The sequence below is a fragment of the Podarcis muralis genome, chromosome 17, assembly GCF_964188315.1.
Source record: "Podarcis muralis chromosome 17, rPodMur119.hap1.1, whole genome shotgun sequence".
NCBI classification, from domain to species: Eukaryota; Metazoa; Chordata; class Lepidosauria; order Squamata; family Lacertidae; genus Podarcis; species Podarcis muralis.
In genome coordinates this window covers 33,234,927-33,253,368 of record NC_135671.1, presented here as the reverse complement: position 1 = coordinate 33,253,368, position 18,442 = coordinate 33,234,927, and the positions used below count along the sequence as shown (strand labels likewise).

General features: G+C 46.7%; 1 protein-coding gene across 9 annotated transcripts in view; it reads left to right on the top strand.

The window, feature by feature from the left end:
• LOC114587852 (tetratricopeptide repeat protein 39A-like) overlaps positions 1-17,965 on the top strand; it is a 36,027-nt gene extending 18,062 nt beyond the window's left edge. For 8 of the 9 annotated variants that reach the window (XM_028712686.2, XM_028712685.2, XM_077921170.1 and 5 more), the window contains exons 4-18: positions 263-330; positions 1,077-1,144; positions 1,911-1,975; positions 2,889-2,991; positions 3,988-4,053; positions 6,454-6,562; positions 7,421-7,488; positions 9,452-9,511; positions 9,706-9,867; positions 10,842-10,933; positions 11,325-11,445; positions 12,228-12,339; positions 13,160-13,274; positions 13,967-14,083; positions 14,732-17,965. In XM_028712686.2, the coding sequence (XP_028568519.2) occupies positions 263-330; positions 1,077-1,144; positions 1,911-1,975; positions 2,889-2,991; positions 3,988-4,053; positions 6,454-6,562; positions 7,421-7,488; positions 9,452-9,511; positions 9,706-9,867; positions 10,842-10,933; positions 11,325-11,445; positions 12,228-12,339; positions 13,160-13,274; positions 13,967-14,083; positions 14,732-14,849 (1,444 nt within the window). In that variant the 3' untranslated portion in view covers positions 14,850-17,965. Of the gene's footprint in view, positions 1-262; positions 331-1,076; positions 1,145-1,910; positions 1,976-2,888; positions 2,992-3,987; positions 4,054-6,453; positions 6,563-7,420; positions 7,489-9,451; positions 9,512-9,705; positions 9,868-10,841; positions 10,934-11,324; positions 11,446-12,227; positions 12,340-13,159; positions 13,275-13,966; positions 14,084-14,731 lie in introns of those variants that run through there. The other variant, XR_013391120.1, reaches the window with a different exon arrangement.
• Positions 17,966-18,442: the final 477 nt, after the last annotated feature.

The following is an 18,442-nucleotide window of genomic DNA, read 5'->3' as shown; positions in this document are numbered from 1 at the left end:
CCTCCTGACCCAAGTCAGGATTCAGCTGCTCACAGGGGAGAAGGAAGTCTCGTACCCTTCTGAGTTGTTTCTTTAAGCAACATTCTCTTCCTCAATTTGAAAATGGGCCTTAAGGGGTAGGTGGGAGTCGTTGGGTGGGCCTAGGCTCTGGGGAGGGGAGAGGTGTTGGTGGTGACAGCCCAAAGAGGATGCCCATTCTCTGGGGGTTGGGATGGAGGAAGTGGAACCTAACTATGCATCCCTTTTGGGGTCCCTCTGGCAGGTTTCGGAGGAAAAGCACGGTGACCGGATCCTTCTCCAGTCGGCTAGGTGGAGATTCCTGTACTGAAGGTGAGAAGAGTTAGTGGCCCGGTTGTGGGGGGTCAAGACCACTGCATTTTTTCTTCGGTCTATGAGGGGTGGGGAAAGCCAATGTTTGTGCACTAGCCAGAGACATCTGGAGGCAGGTCGGACTACAGTCATACCTCACGTTATGTCCGCTTCATGTTACGTTGTTTCAGGTTACGTCCCGCGATGACCCGGAAGTACCGGAAAGTGTTACTTCCAGGTTTCACCACTTGCGCATGCGCAGAAGCGCAAAATGACGTCATGTGCATGTGCAGAAGCAGCGAATCGCAACCCGCGTGTGCGCAGACGCGCCACTGTGGGTTGCATTCTTTTCATGTTGCGAACGGGCCTCTGGAACAGATCCCGTTTGCAACCAGAGGTACCACTGTATATGGATCTTGGACCCAGTACAGAAACCCTTACATTACCTTCTCTGGCTCGTCTTGATGTAGGCACAGGGTAGCTTGTGGAAAAGGAATAAATATAAGGTGTGCAATGTCTGGAAGTTCCCCCTTACTTTTGGGGCAGGGAATCTTCATTATTGGCTGATGTGTTGCAAATAAGTAAACAGTCCAGCTTCCAGACGTGCGCAAGACAGAGATCCAGGGTATTTTTTCTTTGGTGCTGCTGTTGCTGTTTCCAGTGGGTGGATGTGAATGTTTAAGTGTTGAACAGAGGAGGACATGGTAAGCCTGGTTAGGAAGGAATGACACATGTCTTCCCTGAACCTGTTGCTTTCCCCATTGCAGAGGAGCTGCATGCAGAAGTGTGCTACGCAGAATGCTTGCTGCACCGGGCTGCCCTCACCTTCCTGCAGGTAAGGGGAGCTTCTCTCCACTGCAGGGCACAGGCCATCGGGGCAGCAATTTTCAAGTAGTGGGGCAGGACCCCTTGGCAGGAGGTGTCCCAGTGAGAGAGCTCTTGCAGCAGGAGGAGTCAAAGACATTTTCCTTCCTGCAGCAGAGATTTAGCATTGCAGCCACTCACACTTCTATGTTAACTTTGTTGTGCAGGTAAACAGCCACTTCTCTTCCTCCTTTCTCTGATGGGTTGGATTTCAGGAGGCAAATGTCTCTGGTCCACCTTCTAGTCCTCTTGTAATGACAATATATAATTAGTGCCACAATCCACAGATTCATTCACAAGCCACAGACTGCATGCAAGGATTCTATATGCTGCCTTATGGGGAAGCCAGGCAAGAGCCGGCCAACATAAAGCAATTTCCCTTCCTGTTCTCCGATCAGCTTCCACTATCCATGCCTGGGATGGGGACCCTGCAGCCTTCCTGATTCTGTTGGACTCCCAGCAGCCCCAGTCATTATTCCTGGCCCAATGGTCAGGGATGATCAGAGCGGTCTTCCAACAACATCCAGAGGACCACAATTCTCCATTCCCAATCTGTGCCAAGCTTGGGACCAATGTACCCAGGTACCCACTGATTGTGCCTTCCCTTTACAGTGGCGACCTGCAATGGATGCTTGCATTCAACTGTCCCAGTGGCATCACACAGACACATCAGACTTAAGGAGCTGAGTTATCTTCCTTAAGCTGAGGACTTTTCAAAATTCCTTCTCTTCTTTCAGGATGAAAATATGGTGAATTTCATAAAAGGAGGAATCAAGGTGCGTAGCAGCTACCTCATCTACAGGTGAGTTGTGGTGACAGCTGGCAGGGTTGGAACAGCAGAGCAGTACTGAATCGCAGGTAGCACAAAGTTGGGAATGAGAAGCAGCACCAGTGAAAGGTTTGAGATGAAGAAGAGGGGGCAGGACAACTGGATTCCATGCCAGGTTCAGGAAGGGAGAAGTTTCTGGGACAATCTGCGCATGCAGAGAAATTCAGCAGATACAGAATCCCTGCACCATAATCTTTCCGCTGGTTTGCCAGGGGTGGATGTGTGTAAGAAATATTCACTCCCCCCCTCTCTTCCCCCTCCATTTGAGCCTGGAATGGTACAGTCCCAAGAACATGTGATTTATCTTTGTGTTGTACATCAGCAGAGGAACGTGTGTGAGAAAAGTCTGAGATGTAGCTACTGCTCCAGCATGCATCCCACATAGTGTCAGGAAACCACTCCCAATTTTGGGATGCTTACACATGAGAAACTGTCTGTACCTGAGAGGAGAGGAAAGAAATGTTCACTTGCCCACTTACTTGCCAGATTAGCAATGCACAGAAATGGCCACAAGTGTCATGGGCATCTCTGGAAAACGGGGACAGCAATATCGGTGGCCATCCAGGACATGACTGCCTCGCTCGACAAGCATTTTCTAGACTGACTGTTCCTGAAATGTGTGTTGGATGTTTGAATCGGGAACATAGTCCTTCTTTGTCTTAAAGCAATTTTGTGGAGAAGGGGGGCAGGCGGGAAGGAATTGCATTTCCTATTCACTCGTATCCCCTGTCACAACAATGAAGTATCTTCAAACTCTGCGACTCAAGGTCAGTGTGGGAGTGGTCTAGCGGTTAGAAAAAGTGTGAGCTCGGATGCCTGGGTTCCATGCTTCACTCCTGGTAGGTGAAGGTGCAGTGGGGTTTTCTAAACCTTCTTACATTTGCAGGGAGCTCAACAGCTTCATCCAGCCCAATCAGCTGCCATCAAGTTCTCCTTCTCGCGCCCATCTGGAGGGAGGAGTTGCGCTGGGCATTGGTGCCTTCAACTTGGTGAGTCTACATGCGCTTCACCAGCAGTTATAAGTGTGGGAATGTTCAGGGATGCAGGAAAGGATATATTGTGTGATTATATCCTTATCCAACTTGTGTTAACAAGTTCCCAAAATATCAGCAGAGTAATACATTCCCCTTTATCTTAAGTTTGCAATGGCAGCGTTTGCTCAGGCTCGCTTAAGCCTCTATAATAATCACTCTGGTAATTTCCCCTTATTCCCTCTTAAAATAGAAGACATGACACAGTCCTTTACAAAAGTATAAAAAGAGTTTACTCACATTCTGTTCACAATCAGATCCCAGAAGGCAGACTTAAGCTTAGTGAAGTAATATACATTTGGAATCTATCTTATAGGAAGATAGTCCCTTTCTCCTCTCTTGGCTGGGAGCCAAGAGGGCATCTTTCACTTAGTAGATGTTGCTTCTTCGAAGGAAGAGAAGAAAGAGAGAGATGGCTGCCCCTGCCCTGTGCTTTTATCATTACCTGCACAGGTGAGGCCACACCCACCTCTAGTCACATGCGGAGGAAGCCTGTCACAGCCCAGAGGGAAACAGGAAGTTTACCTGCTGGCTGGACAAACATCCCTCCCCATGTCTAAACATGTACGCTCTAGGAATGTTGTAATTGACTGCTCTTGTGTTTTACATCCCACAATAAGGACAGAAACTGAGTTACAAGCAGCAGCCCCTTGGAGTTAGTCAATTTGTCTCTCTTCTCCTTCCCTCTGAAGGGAGTAGCTTCTCTGTAGTTGTTGCTGGGCTGCAGCTCCCAACATTCCTGGCCATTGGCCAAGCTGGCAGGGGCTGGTGGAAGTTGGAGTCCTAACAACATCAGGAAGGGACCACGCTATCTGCTTCTGATGTGTCTATTTGCAAGTGGGTCACACTTGAAAAGTGGAGCTTTCCACTGCTGAAGAAGTGCAAAGTCTAAGAGGAGGATTTCTCCCCACAAGTGTGTCCGTTACCATTCATGTCAATGTCTTCCTTCCACAGACGCTCTCCCTTTTCCCACCCCGGATCCTGAGACTTCTGGAATTTGCAGGGTTTTCAGGGGACAAGGTACGACTGGCTGCCCGTGTGTGTGTTTGAAGAGGCAGAATGTAGTCTGCTAATGGACACAGTTATTTCTAGATATAAATGCTGTCATTTACCTATCTAGCTCTGTATATCTACTTGATGGGTAGCATCTGTCTGTGACCTGGGGCAGAGAAAGCTCTTTCCCAGCCCTGCTTTCTGAGCTCAGTTTGCCTGGAGATGCTGTCGACGGGACCTTCTGCATGCTCTAGCACCCATCTGGCAGTTCCCTCCAACCAGGAATATATATATATTTAATGCACTTAAGATGTGCAGAGGCTTTTCTTGGGATCAAGGCAATTATTTCTTCCTTCCTCTAATGTAAGTGTAGACCAGGGGTCAGCAAACTTTTTCAGCAGGGGGCCAGTCCACTGTCCCTCAGACCTTGTGGGGGCCGGACTATATTTTGAAAGAATAATAACGAATGAATTCCTATGCCCCACAAATAACCCAGAGATGCATTTTAAATAAAGGACACATTCTACTCATTTAAAAACACACTGATTCCCGGACTGTCCGTGGGCCGGATTTAGAAGGCGATTGGGCCGGATCCGGCCCCCGGGCCTTAGTTTGCCTACCCATGGTGTAGACCAGGCACATCCAACAGGTAGATTGTGATCTACTGGTAGATCACTGGACGTCTGTGGTAGATCACTGGCTCCCCCCAAAGAAGCCCAAGGAATTTGGCTCCCCTAGACATTTTAGCCCTGCAGCCCATAAAAAGAAGCTCCACAACAAATTTGACCTGAACCCCTAAAAAACAGGACTTTCCTTCCTAAAAATGCTCAACAACTTTGACCTGAACCCAAAAAAAGGGGGTAGATCACTGCCTGTTTTTAACTCTGTGAGTAGATCGCAGCCTATTGGGAGCTGGCCACCCCTGGTGTAGACAATACCATCCAGATATTGTTGGACTAAAAGTCCCACCATCCCTGGCCATTAGCTGGCTGGGATTGATGGGAGCTGGTGTCTGACATCTGGAGGCCACCTCACTTGCCTAATCCAAGCCTACAAAGTGGGTGGGCCTGACCTGAACCTTTCCATGTTTTTAGAGGTGCCACTGAAGCCGTGTGTGGTCTGACAGGCGCATCTAAGGACTTGGATCTAGAATGCTTTCTGTTCATAGTTCTTGTACACACTCAAGACTTGCAAGACCTGGATCAGGTGGACTGGCAAATAACACCCAAATCCTGCAGCTGCAGACCCTCCCAAGTGTCCCTGTTTTCCAGGGACAGTTCCAGATTTACAGAAGCCGTCCCAGTTTCTGATCTCCCTATTTTCACCAGAGAAATGTTGGGAAATATGGAGTTATCTGACCCCTGAGCCATCTGAAGGCAGCCCTGTATAGGGATTTTTAAAAATGTTTAATGTTTTATTATGTTTTTATATTATGTTGGAAGCTGCTCAGAGTGGCTGGGGCAACCCAGTAAGATGGGTGCAGTATAAATAGTAAAACACTACCACCACCACAATCATCATCATCATTTTAAAAAGTTTGTTTATTTATTTATACTTTTCAAGTTTATACATTTCACTAATTGTATACATTTCCCTAATTTTACAATCGTTTTGACATTTCAAAACCTGACTCCCTTCCCCCTCTTTCTGCGGTTCCTTAAATTTATTTTTTATGTCTTCTGCATATCCAAATTAACTTAATTTGCTCATTTAATAATCTTCTTTAAATATACACTCTTATAAAACTTCAGGTTATTACAATACTCCTGCCAATGTTTTTATCTGTTTATAATTTATTTGTAAATATTCAATAGACCATTTCCATTCTTTTATAATAAAAAAATTGTTATCTTGATTTCTTATTATTCTGGTATGTTTCACCATTTCTGCGTATTCCATAAGTTTTTGTATCCATTCTTCCTTTTCTGAGACTTCTGCTTCTTTCCATTTTGGGGCAAGAACCAGTAACATGCTTGCCACTGTAGTCGCATACATGAATAAGTTCCTATACATTTTAGGTACCCAGAACTACCTATTACTGTTATCATCATTGAATAGGACATCCCTATTTTCATCGGAGAAATGTTGGAGGCTATGTAGCTGATATTACTTGCCGCCTCAAGCCATTACTTCCAGTTCAGAGACACGGACAATGCCCTGATGGTCTTTAAGGCTATCTATTGTGTGCTGTTTCGTCCCTCATGCTGGGATGGGTGCTGATGTGTTTGTAGTAGGCCTCTGCACCAGCTTTTTCTTTGATTAGCTGAGTATTTCCTGGGGAATTATTCTGGTCTGCTCATCGAGAGACCTGGGCTGAATGGAAATCTCACATGGCTGATCTTTGTTGCGTTTACCTACAAAGAGCTGTTCCTTCCGACTCTCTCTCTCTCAACCCCCACCTTATTTTTATTTCTTCTTCCCCACCAGGATTACGGCCTGCAGCAGCTGCATCAGGGGGCCACCACAGCCAACCTGCGGGCTTTGCTTTGTACAATGTTGCTCCTCTGCTACTACACCTTCCTTACCTTCGTCTTAGGTAAAGTCTTCTCTCCACCTTTGGGAAGCAGAATAGAAAATGGTGGCCTATAATTGGGTTGACAACAGTAAGGCTGGGAAACTGGGGCCCCTTTTCCCCATCTGGGGGCTTTTATTCCATGACCTGCTTAGGGTCAGTCCTGTGGCTCAGTATCTGCCCAGATGTAACGTCTCCTGCCACGACTAGCTTATGCCACTTCATTGGGGTCTATGCGAATTCTTCTGATTACAGAAGTTGGTTTGTGAGGGGAACTGAAGGAGGGCCCTGAGGCGGGTGAGAGGAGGGAGGGAGGGTGCAGAATTCAAATCCTTCTGATACTGACTGAACTGGGCTGGAGATGTGTTGTGGTTAAGTATGAGCTGTGAGGTCCTCCGCTCAAGTTTCCTTTCAGCCATGAGCTTGCTAAAGTTGGCCTAACAGCTTGAAATTACCAAATGGGAGAGAGGTGTCTCCCCTGGGACACTGCAAGAGAAGCTGGAGCAAATATTGTGGTGGTGCAAAATATTGTGACCTTGCTCTGCTTAGGGACATTAGGGGAGAGGCTGCCCTTTGGGAAGATGCTTACCCCCCCCCCCCGTTATGTCCTGAAGTTCTCACCCTGGGCCAGCAGGGGGATACTGTAGATAGTTCAGGTCCACATATGCAAATAAGGGATCGAAAGTGACGTTCAGTGATTGGATAGTTACAGAAAGTTGTTACTGTTGTGTTGTAGTGGAGCTCTATATAAGCAGGCTGGCTGAACCCTTCAGCTCAGTTCTGTTCTGGCCTGTGAATAAACAAGAGCTGTTTGAAGGACTGCTGTGTCGTCTGATATGTTCACCCACAACTTAACAACCCCCCTTTCTGTGCTCCTACCAGGGATTGGTGAAGACAATTTTACAGAGGCTGAGGCCCTCCTGAGTCCGTATCTCGCCCGTTACCCTAAGGTAAGGCACTGTGCGGATGATTTGCAAAGTGCTGCAGGCTTTACAGGCACTCACCTGATACCTGTGCAGTCACCTGTGCTCCTCACTGGAGATCTGTAAAGAAGCACCCCTTGCCTAATGTTCCTAAGAGGGACCAGTTAGGCTTTACCTGTCCCACTTTGAGGCAGTGGTGTGGTGCTCAAATTATAGTGGGGCTGGGGCACAATTCCCTTTTGCGTCAGCCCCCTTAGCTACTATTTCCAGAAGGCTAGAAGGCGACCTGTGGATTGAAGTTGAGTGCAGTGGTGGAGCTGGTGGCTTTTATTAAGGACTCCCCTCCTTCTTCCTGCCCCCACCCCCCAAATTGGAGCACTTCTGCAGCAGAAAGCATGCCTTCTGGTTCAGGGTTTTTGCCATATTAAGATTGCGCTCTTTTTCTCTCTTCCCATCCCTGTCTGTATGCCCCGTGTCTTTTTCAAGACTCAGGCTGACTCTGCATAAGCAGCGGAATGGATTGGTAGAATGGACTGTGCCATTTCGGACCGCAGGTGGGGGATCTTTTTTGTTTTTTGTTTCCCTCCCCTAAATTCTCCCTTGGATATACGTCTCCTTGTAGGCAGCAACCTAGTACACCAGGGAGGGAAATGGGATTAGAACATTTGCCCGCAGTGTGCTGGCTTTCTTCTTGAAATGCATTCAGATAAATGGGATGCATTCTAAAATGGCCCCTGCAGTCTTAAGCGACTGCTTCCCATCTTTGAGACTCTACCACATCATTCTGCTGCATGTGCAGACCAGGCCGGCACCCTCTGTTGTGACTGGGGTGGGGTGGGGGTTTCAATCTCTTGGATTTCTGCTACTAGGCTTTGCAGGAGACCCTGTGCCTGGGGTGGCATTTGTGCCCTACTCTGGTGTTGTGCGAGGCAGATCCAAAGCACCAGGCATGGTGTGTTTAGAGTTGGGTGGCGGTTTCTCACGACTCTCCCACCTTTTGACTCCTGCGTTGAGGGAGAAACCTAACCTTCTCAGCCTCATAAGGCCTCAGGGTCTTAAGACCATGGTCCTAGGCCCTCAGAGATGCTGCAGGAAACACCTGGCGGGTTCTTCTCTGCCCTTATAAGTGGGTTGGCCAATGGGGGCTCTGGAGTCTTAGGCCACGTTCTCCTGCTGCCACCACCTCTGAACAGGTTGCAGGTGCCCTCAGAGGCTGGGTCCATGCTTTTCATGCAACTTTAGATATCATGTGCTGGTCCCGTGGGTTACCCAAGAAGCGAGGTCCAAGTCCGGTCCATGGTCAAAGGTGCAACGTGGAGGCAGTCTGTAGTAGCTGAAGCTGGGTGCAGGGCAGGGAGTCATGTGAAGATTGCAAGCAGGGAGACAGGTCAGGTCAGGAGCTCAGGCAGGAACTAGCAACCAACAATGTTGCTCCCACAACTTGGGACTGGTGCTGGCCTGCTTTTATCTGCCCCAAGGCATAGGGCAGCCCCGATCCTCTGGTGACTCGCCTCTCCTGGCCTGGAGGCAAGCACTCCTCCTGTGGGAACCTAGTTCCCTCCGCCTATCTGCCCTTAGCCTCTACAACTCAGGAGAGGCTGGAGGGTTATCGGACCCAGAGGCAACCTCAGCTTCCTCAGACGGGGCTGAGAGTGGAGCACCTGCAGGCAATGGGTCCTCCATCACCTCAGGAGCCAGAGCAGACTCAGGTGATGCCTGCACCTGAGGATCCAGCAGAGGTGAGGACCCTTCAGGCTCATGCCCCAGCCCCGGCTCAGCTGATTCTGGAGGCAGGGAATCCTGTGCAGGCTGGGATCCCTCAGGTTCAGCATCCGAGTCCAAATCCCAGGCCATCACATAGTGTGTGTGTGTGTGTGTGTGTGTGTGTGTGTGTGTGTGTGTGTGAATGAATTAATTGAGGAGTCTGAGTTTCACATGCCTTGTGGCTCCCTATCTTTCATGTCTGAGTCCTCTTTCTCTCGCCTTTCAGAGTGCCATTTTCTTATTCTTCGCCGGGAGGATAGAGGAGATCAAAGGGAACATCAATGAGGTGAGCGGCGGCCGCACACATTCTTACACCACCACATCACAGCTCCCCCATGGCGAAAGGCTGGGAGTTTTGCTTCCAATATAAAGCCCTTCCCACTGTGCTTGCTAGTGAAAAGTACTGAGCTGCTGCTGCTGCTGCTACCCTTCACCTCCTTTCTGGACTAACCTGGGCTTGGCCTCTCCATCTCTGCCCAGGCCATCAAGAAGTTTGAAGAAGGCTGCTCAGCCCAGCAGGCCTGGAAGCAGTTTCACCATATGTGCTACTGGGAGCTGATGTGGTGCTTTGCCTACAAAGGAATGTGGAAGATGGCCTACTTCTATGCAGACCTGCTGAGCAAGGAGAATCGCTGGTCCAAGGTGCGAAATGCAACAGGAGGTTAATGAGCAGCGGGACAGAGGAGTTATTGTTTCCTGCAGGGTTTCCTTTGAGATAGACCTCAGTTCTGGAAAGTGGGAGACTTTTCCCTGCTTCAAATAAGAAGAGAGCACTGAGGCTAGGTGCCTTCTTCTGATACTAGCTGATCCGTAGGGTTCTGGGCACCTTTACGGCCAAAATAGCAGAACCTCCAGTAACTTCAGGAAGCAGACCCTGGAACTGCAATGCCTGTGTGATGTGTTGTCTGGGAGTACTTCTTTCCCTTTTAGTATACAATTAACCCAGCTCAGAATATTTTGCAGCTGTGCTATGGGACTGGAGTTGCACTCTGTTCAATGCGGCAAGGGACCCTGGAGGCCTCACTTTGTTAAAACTATCACTAGCATGAATGGCTGCTAGGAGACCTTATGCAGCCAGGCTGGCTTTGCCCTTTATATCAAGCTCTGAGTGTGTGTTCTGCTTCACAGCTTTTCTCCCTCTCTTCCCTCATGCATTGCAAGGCCCACTCAGATTCAGCCTCTGGTGACTAAAGCCGATATTCTGCCTGCCAGGCTCTCTATCCTACCCCTTACTTTCTGAATGAGGTCAGAGTCCATCATCATTAGTCACTATGGGCAGATGACATGCATCTGGGGTTAGGTGTTTTCGGGCACTCTTGAACCATGGAATCTATTTTGTGTTGCTCTTGCTACATGCACCTCCGAGCTCTTGAAACTTCCCAAAAGACTAGTTTGTGAGTGGCCAATGCTGGGTTATGTCTGCAGCTGAAGGGACTTCCCTTTTGTGCTTTCCTTTCCCTTTTCCAGCTCAATCAGAAGAGTCTCGCTCACTGTGATTCCCAGGCTGTTAAACTCCCCAAAGCAAACCTGCTGCTGCTGTCCTCTCTCCCTCCCTCTCACCACCTTGCTCTGGTTGGACTTCTTCCCTTCTTTATACCCTCCTTGTCTCCCTACAGGCAATGTATGTGTACATGAAAGCTGCCTTCCTTAGCATGCTGCCTCCAGAGGAACCGCGGCCTTTTGGTGAGGATGAGGTTGAGCTCTTCAGGTAAAAGCCCCCCTTTGTGCCACACACTAGCACTTATTGAGGGAGGGACAATGCGGGCTGAGTTCTGTTCTCTTCTTGCAACTGTAAGGTGTTAGCAACTAGAGTACCCCTGGTCTAGGAGCCCCAGTTCTGCAAGTGTTTTGCCGGAATATTTGCTGTGCAGAAATAACAGCAGTGTTACTGGAGGACTGTTGTGTGATTGGCACCTATCTGAATGCCTGCAAGCTGTGGATGAGGTTTGCTGCCTGCCAGCAAGCAGGCTCCTTGAGCGAGTGTAGCCAGAGTCCCTGAAAGTTGGATGAAGCACTTCTGGGAGCACAGAGTCTCTCTCTTCGGCTTCCCTGTTGGAACGAAGCTGCAGTGAGGCTCTCCACCTGTCTTTCCCTTGCAGGCAAGTTTCCTCCTTCAAGCAGAAGATCGCAGGGAAGTCTCCACCCACAGAGAAGTTCGCCATCCGCAAAGCGAGGCGCTACAAAGCGAGCGAACATGTTCCTCTGCCTGTGCCAGCCCTGGTAAGGGTGGAGATACATGACCTCTCTACGCTTATGGGCATGGGTGGCAGAGATGTCATGGTTTCAAGCGAATGGAAAACCTTTTCATGACCATGCTCTCATTGCCAGTTTTGTTTTTTAATATATATTTTTTATTAAATTTTCTAAATTACATTTCAAAATATCCATTTAAACAACCTTAAATCAATGACTTCCTTTCTACTCTTTCCATTGTTCAATTTGCATACCATACATCCCTGCATATTTTACATGAACTAAGCCATTCAGTAATCCAATGTTACATCTGTCAAATCTTATTTACACTGTTGAGTTTATCTTAATCCTACCAGCATTTTAAATGAACACAATTTTCACCCATGTACTCAGTAAACATTTTTCAGTCTTCTTTAAACGTGCATTCTTCTTATTCTATATGTTAAATCTGCAAGCTGTGCATCTCATTGCTAGTTTTAAATTGGTCCAGGGGCCGCACGTAGAAATGAAAAGAAAGAGGTGTGCATTTTCCTCTCATAAATTCTGATGCAGAAAACATATTTGCTACGCTCTCACATCCGAGGAACATTGTGTCCTCCCACACCCGTCCATTTGTGTGCATCTAGTTGCACACAAGAGATGCATGTACGAGTCTCAAGAGGCAAGAAGCTTCTGTCTGCTTCTCCTGGGCTGGCAAGAATAGTTTGATGAGAAAGGAGATGCTGCGGCCTCTGTCTCTCCCCTCTCCCCACCTCCATCCCAAATTCCTGCTATCATCACCATGCCCTCCCTGTGCTTTTCCCTCCCAGGAGATGATGTATATGTGGAATGGATTCACCGTCCTGGGCAAGCGCCAGGAACTGCTCAAGGGGACTCTAGAGACTCTGACACAGGCTGAGAAGCTGCTACAGAAAGCACCAGGTAACACACTGGTTTCACGAAAGTGGCAAAGTGTGGGTGGGCATGCAGAGCTGCTAGAATAGCAAATTATGTTCTGGAATACATGCAAAAAATAGAAGTTGCATATCCTAATATCGAGGCACAATATTTAGAGGAGTAAATAATAAAAGTAGTACAGTAATAGGATTTTGGGGCAAGGTAGGCAGGGACTGGATCAAAGAAGTGTTTCAGTTCCACAGTCGTCTGCGACTGGACTTAATGGTCAGGAGTCCCTTTACCTTTACTAAATTTAAAACAGGGAAAAGAGGCAGAGAAAAACAGGACTCCACATTGCCCTCTGGTGGCAGAATGTTATATATACAACATATATACAGTAAATCGCTTTTTCTTTACTGTACCAGTCCAGCTGATTGCAGGAACGAAATGACATGCTAAAAGTTTGGGAAATATTGATAACCTCTTTTCGTTTTCAAATCCTGGTCAGAAACTTGGCAGAATTTCTCTGAAACCATGAGAAGGCAAGGTCACAATATTTTGTACTGGACTTCAAAGTTACAATTCCTTGATCTTGGGAAATAATATTTGGAGCCTTCCTTTTTTGGCCTGTTTTTTTTAAAAAGTGTCTTTTTAACAAGTAATCTGGGCAGGGAAATTCATGTAAGCGGGGAAACACTGAGTTTTCCTTCCTAGTTGTAGGGTTGAGAACAAAGGAAGTATTTGCTAACCAATAATCTGAATGCATATGAACTGCCAACTGCTCCTCAAGTGTGGAGTTGCAGGCAGCAACTGGTTCACCTCTCTTTTTGCCGTTTTTCTTCCTATTCTTCCCCATTACCTTCAGCCAGTGAGTACCAGGTGGACGACCAGTGTCTTGTGCTACTTCTCAAAGGCCTGGTCCTGAAGCACTTGCACAGTTCGGCTGAAGCAGAGGCTTGCTTCAGTGCTGTCCATGGCAGGTGAGAATCCCAAGAGTTTCCAGTCTATTTGGAGAATATGTTGGTTTTTTTTGAATGAGCTGGGCTTCCCCCAAGGTAAGGGTCATTCTGCCTGGCACAGAAAAAGGGCTTCATCCATCCTCTTCTCAGGCCTCACTCTTTAGATGGCTGAAAGTAATTAGATGCTCCTCAAGGAGTAAGTTGCTTCCCATTCTACCTACAATCCTCTGCAAACACAACAATCTGGTTCCCATTTGTGTTCCACCTCTTATTAGTTCATATATGTTCATTCCATTCCAATACCTCTTTCCATATCAACCTACCCAGACCCTGAGATAATCTTTTGAGGCCTTCCTTCGTGTGCCTCCTCCTCGAGAGGTCCAGAAGGTGGCAACACAAGAACGGGGCCTTCTCTGCAGTGGCTCCCCCTCTGTGGAATGCTCTCCCCAGGGAAGTTCACATGGCGCCTTCATTATACACCTTTAGGCGCCAGGCAAAAACGTTCCTTTTTAACCAGGCCTTTGGTTGGACTGATTTACATCCCATGTCCTTTTAAAATTGTCTTGGGGGGGGGCTATTGTTTTTATTTTTATTATGTATTTTGTGGTTTTATATTTTAATTTTATTCTGTGAACCGCCCTGAGACCTCCGGGTATAGGGCAGTATATAAATTCAATAAATAAAATAAATCATGTTTGCCTCCCTATCTGCAGTGAGAAGAGGATCCGGTATGATCACTACTTGGTACCCAACGCACTGCTGGAGTTGAGTCTACTCTATGTGGCACAAGGTCGTAATGAAGAGGCTGTGCAGCTGCTTCGTCGGGCGAAGTAAGTGAGCCCCTGGTTTATTTCACAATGCTTGGCTTTGAGGAAGAGAGCAAAAGCTTCTTCCGAAGCTCTTGCTACCTTGTAATGTATATGGAATCCCGTAAGATGTATTAACCCCATGGAGGTTAAGGAATAAAGGTTGCCAGTTCAACAACTCATCCTTTCCCCCAATCCAACCATTGAAACTGCATTCTGGGTAATAAGATCTTAGAACCAGTAAGGCAAAACATGAAGCTGCTTTGTACTGAGCCAGATCTTTGATCCCATATGATCCCTAATCCAAATTACCGTCATTTCATTGGTTGGCTACTGAGATGCACATACCTTAAAAAGGTAAAGGGACCTCTGACCATTAGGTCCAGTTGTGACCGACTCTGGGGTTGCGGCACTCATCTCACTTTATTGGCCGAGGGAGCCAGCGTACAGCTGGCTCATGTGGCCAGCATGACTAAGCCACTTCTGGCGAACCAGAGCAGCGCACAGAAACACCGTTTACCTTCCCGCTGGAGCGGTACCTATTTATCTACTTGCACTTTGACGTGCTTTCGAACTGCTAGGTGGGCAGGATACCTTAGGATGCTGTTAAATACAATGAGTAGAATAGACACATTCCAGGATATAACACCTGCTGATTTTCTCTCCCTACAGGAACAACTACAAGAATTATTCAATGGAGTCCCGCACTCTCTTCCGGATACATGCTGTATTGTCCAAACTCAAGGCCTGCCAGGAAGAAAATGGTGCAGTTGGAGATAGCCCTTCCTAGGGAATGGTGTGTTTCCTGTCTTCTTTCTCGAAAGAGGAGGTGAACTGTTGCTCTCAGGAGCACCTAGACCAAAGAGGGAACCTGCCAAAGTACAAGGTCTTGGGATGATCCCTCCTTCCTCGGGTGGGTGTGTTGGGAAGGAATGTGTTGTCGTCACCTGTTGTGCTGCTTGGCTACCAATCTAGTGCTTGATACTTGGTGTGTGGGAATGGACAAGGCTTTACCCATCAGAATTTTGACTTCCAAGACCAGGGAGTAGCTGGGGAAATAATTGCTTGCTAATCAATGAAGCTGAAAGGAGGACCTCATCTTCGTTAATCAGCCTCCTCTCTCAAGGTCCTACAAACGAAGGTTAATATCTCCCCCCTCCTCCAACAATCAAATCAAGACTTGGAAATAACCTGAAGGTGTAGTACTCTCCACCTTCCTTTTTTTTGTTTACTATCTCCTGTTTCGTTGGCAAATCCTAATCCCCTTTCCTTCTTGGTCCCTGATCTTTAACTCAGCAAGCCACAGCACCCTGGAGCCTGCATCCGGTGGCCTTTCATTTCACATTGGTGTTGAACCTGAAAGTTTCAGTCGCCTAGCAAATACTTCCAGCTTTGGCTTAGAAACTGGGTTTATCTCAACATTCTGCTGTGGCCTTCTCGTTTTCAAAAGTGCAAACAACTTTTTGGTACGGATTTGATCGTTCTCCATTTAAGGACAAAGTTTTCAAATGTTGGAAAGGAATAAGGAGGTGATTTTTAGCAGTTTTTTGAAGCAGGGTAACAGCCAGTCCTTCATGTCCTACACGAGGGTGGGTAAATATTTTAAGTGAAACCACCTCTGAGTAATAACTGGACTGTGATACTTTGGAAACAGCTGTGGGGCAATGCGATCTCTTCTATCATTTAAATTTTACTGCTGCCCATGTGTTTATGTTCATTGCTGATCATCCTGGTTAAAAGCAGCTGATGGGCTACCATCTGAAATTGTCTTCCTTTCAATGTGGTTATTGAATTGGCCTCTATTAACGAGTTCTACGGATTCACCGAGATGGGGAATAAGAACGCAACCACTTTGCGTTCTTATTTTTTCTATGGTAGGTAGCACTTATTGGTTCTGTAGGAGGGTGCAGATCACATCTGCATTGGTAACCCTGTCTACCCAGAACTCTTCTGCCATACTTTTTACTCAGGGTTGCTTATTAGAGATGCGTGTTAAAACCCATGTGAGAGGATCAGTATTAGATCCACATGATTTAGTGTTGCTCATATCATGAGCACACGTGGTAGAATATTTTTTAAAAAATAAATTTGCATGCGTGGAGGCAGAGCATAAAAGCGGCAACAGCTTCATGCACCCCCTTTGCATGGTCACCATTCATCTACAGACTGATCTTGTGGAAAATTCTTTGCTGTGGAGGGAAGCAGTGGCATGCTAACTTACTCTCTTGCTACTCTCATTGGCTCCACTCCTACTTTCATGGAGAGAATGCATTAAATCAAATGTAGCAACACATCACTAACAGGAGGGGAGAGTGTTTTTGTGCTTGAATTCTGCTTGTGGGTTTCTTACAGGCATCCGATTGGCCACTGTGGGAACAGGATCCTGGATCATTGGCCTGATCCTGCAGGTTGCTTTTACATACTGATAAAAGATTGGGCACCTGCACACCCCAATTTATGCGCCCGGTTAAGGAAGATTGAGGCTCAATACAGCAAGCTCCTTTTCTCCTGCTCTGGAGGGGTGGGACTTGAACCAATGGATTCAAGTTACAAAAAGGAGATTCTGATTAAATATCAGGAAGAACTTTCTGACAGTAAGAGCTGTTTGACAGTGGAACAGACGCCCACAAGAGGTGGTGGACTCGCCTTCCTTGAGGGCTTTTAAGCAGAGTTTGGGTGGCCATCTGTCATGGATGCTTTAGCGGAGATTCCTGCCTTGCAGGGGGTTGGATGAGATGAGCTTCGGCGGTCCCTTTCAACTCTACGATTAAATGGTTCTAAAATGCTACTAACTGGATAAAGAACAGTCCTGTGCTGTGTGGTAGGGAGCCTTGTCCTAACTTGGAACAGCACAGGTCCACCCCTGAGATAGAATGTGAATATACTGAAGCTTATGCTATAGCTGCAGCTAAACTATTTCACCATACCCTAACCGCATGGAAAATGCAGGGGTGCTGCTAAGAACAAAAGAAGGGTCGCAAACAGTGTCGTCCTTGTGAGACTTTTAGGACAGATGTTAAGAGGACTGGCAATTACGGTAACTCTACCTCATCTGTGTTGCAGAGTAAACGTCTAGAACAACAGGCCTTGCCTTAGCTGTTCTCTGCCTTATGTGCTGTGCTCCATAGAAACAGGATATAGTGTTCCTTTTAAAAAAAACATGCACACACGTGTCTCTGTCCCTTCTCTTTGGGCAGGCTTGCGATCTGTACCTTAGTCCAGAACGTGGCACTTCCCGCAAATTCCCTATGTGATCCGTGACCAACTCTGTCCGATACTCACAGGAGCATAGGTCCGACATGTGCTTGAGAGAGCCCTGCAAGGTTTGCAACTGAACACGTAACTCAACTTTTAATCTGCAAGAGTGGGTCAAACGTTTCATCTCTTGCCATCCCTTTCCTTATGAGAATTTTTGCATCGCTCTCCTGCTTTTCATTAATTACATACACATTGCAGTTAAGATGCTTCCCACATCTTGCATGATCGTGTGTAGATAAGTTAATACTGGTGGGCCTATGACTTGGGCCTTTCACTATGGGCACTCAGTTGAGGGGGGGTGTTGTTTTGAGAGCTGATGTTAAAAAAATGAAAATATGCTAAAAGGAGAGACACCGTACGGGAGTCAACCGAAGCAAAATGCTAACCAAAAAAAGAACCGCTAGCAAGAGAAGCTCGCCACTGCTTCTTAAGCTCGAGTGCACCTCAAGTAAGGAAAAACAGACACATACAAAATCCTGTTGCTACTACTAACTGGATGGGGAAGGGTGGGAGATTTTTTTGTTTTTTTAAAAAAATTAATTATTAACATAGTTTGGTCTTTAAAACTTTATGTAGAAATTTTGGTGCCAGCACTGGGTGATTAATTAATTCTGACAAATGTATGTAAAATAAAAATAATTTATATAAGGTGTTTTGCTTTAATTTAACAAAAGTCCAGGGTTAAAGAGTAAGGCATTTGTTTTATCAGCCCCAAAAAGGAGGAGCAGCTTAACTGGTCGACGTAAAGAAGAAAAAGCTGGAGGTTAGTTCACAACTGTATATGGATGGCCACGTGGTGATCACTGTGGAAGAGCTCAAATTTGTCATGAGAAAAACTGAGACAGAGCTAAACATGTATGTGTCCCTCCATGTACTTTTAGTTCCCCCTTTAAATTCCAGCTGCCCAATAAAGTTCTGAAGGACTTTTAGGAAGGAAGGAACTTTTAAAAAATTAGAACCTCTTCTGAATGTCTATTCAGAATTTCCTCCAAGTTCTTAAGACTTACTCTAGCTAAGCATGCTAGGGCAGTAATTTTAAAAGGCATGTATCACTTTCATTTCCCCTGCTTTCTGTTCATTCATTTGGGATCACCTCCCAATGAAGGCTGTTTCGAAAATGGAAGT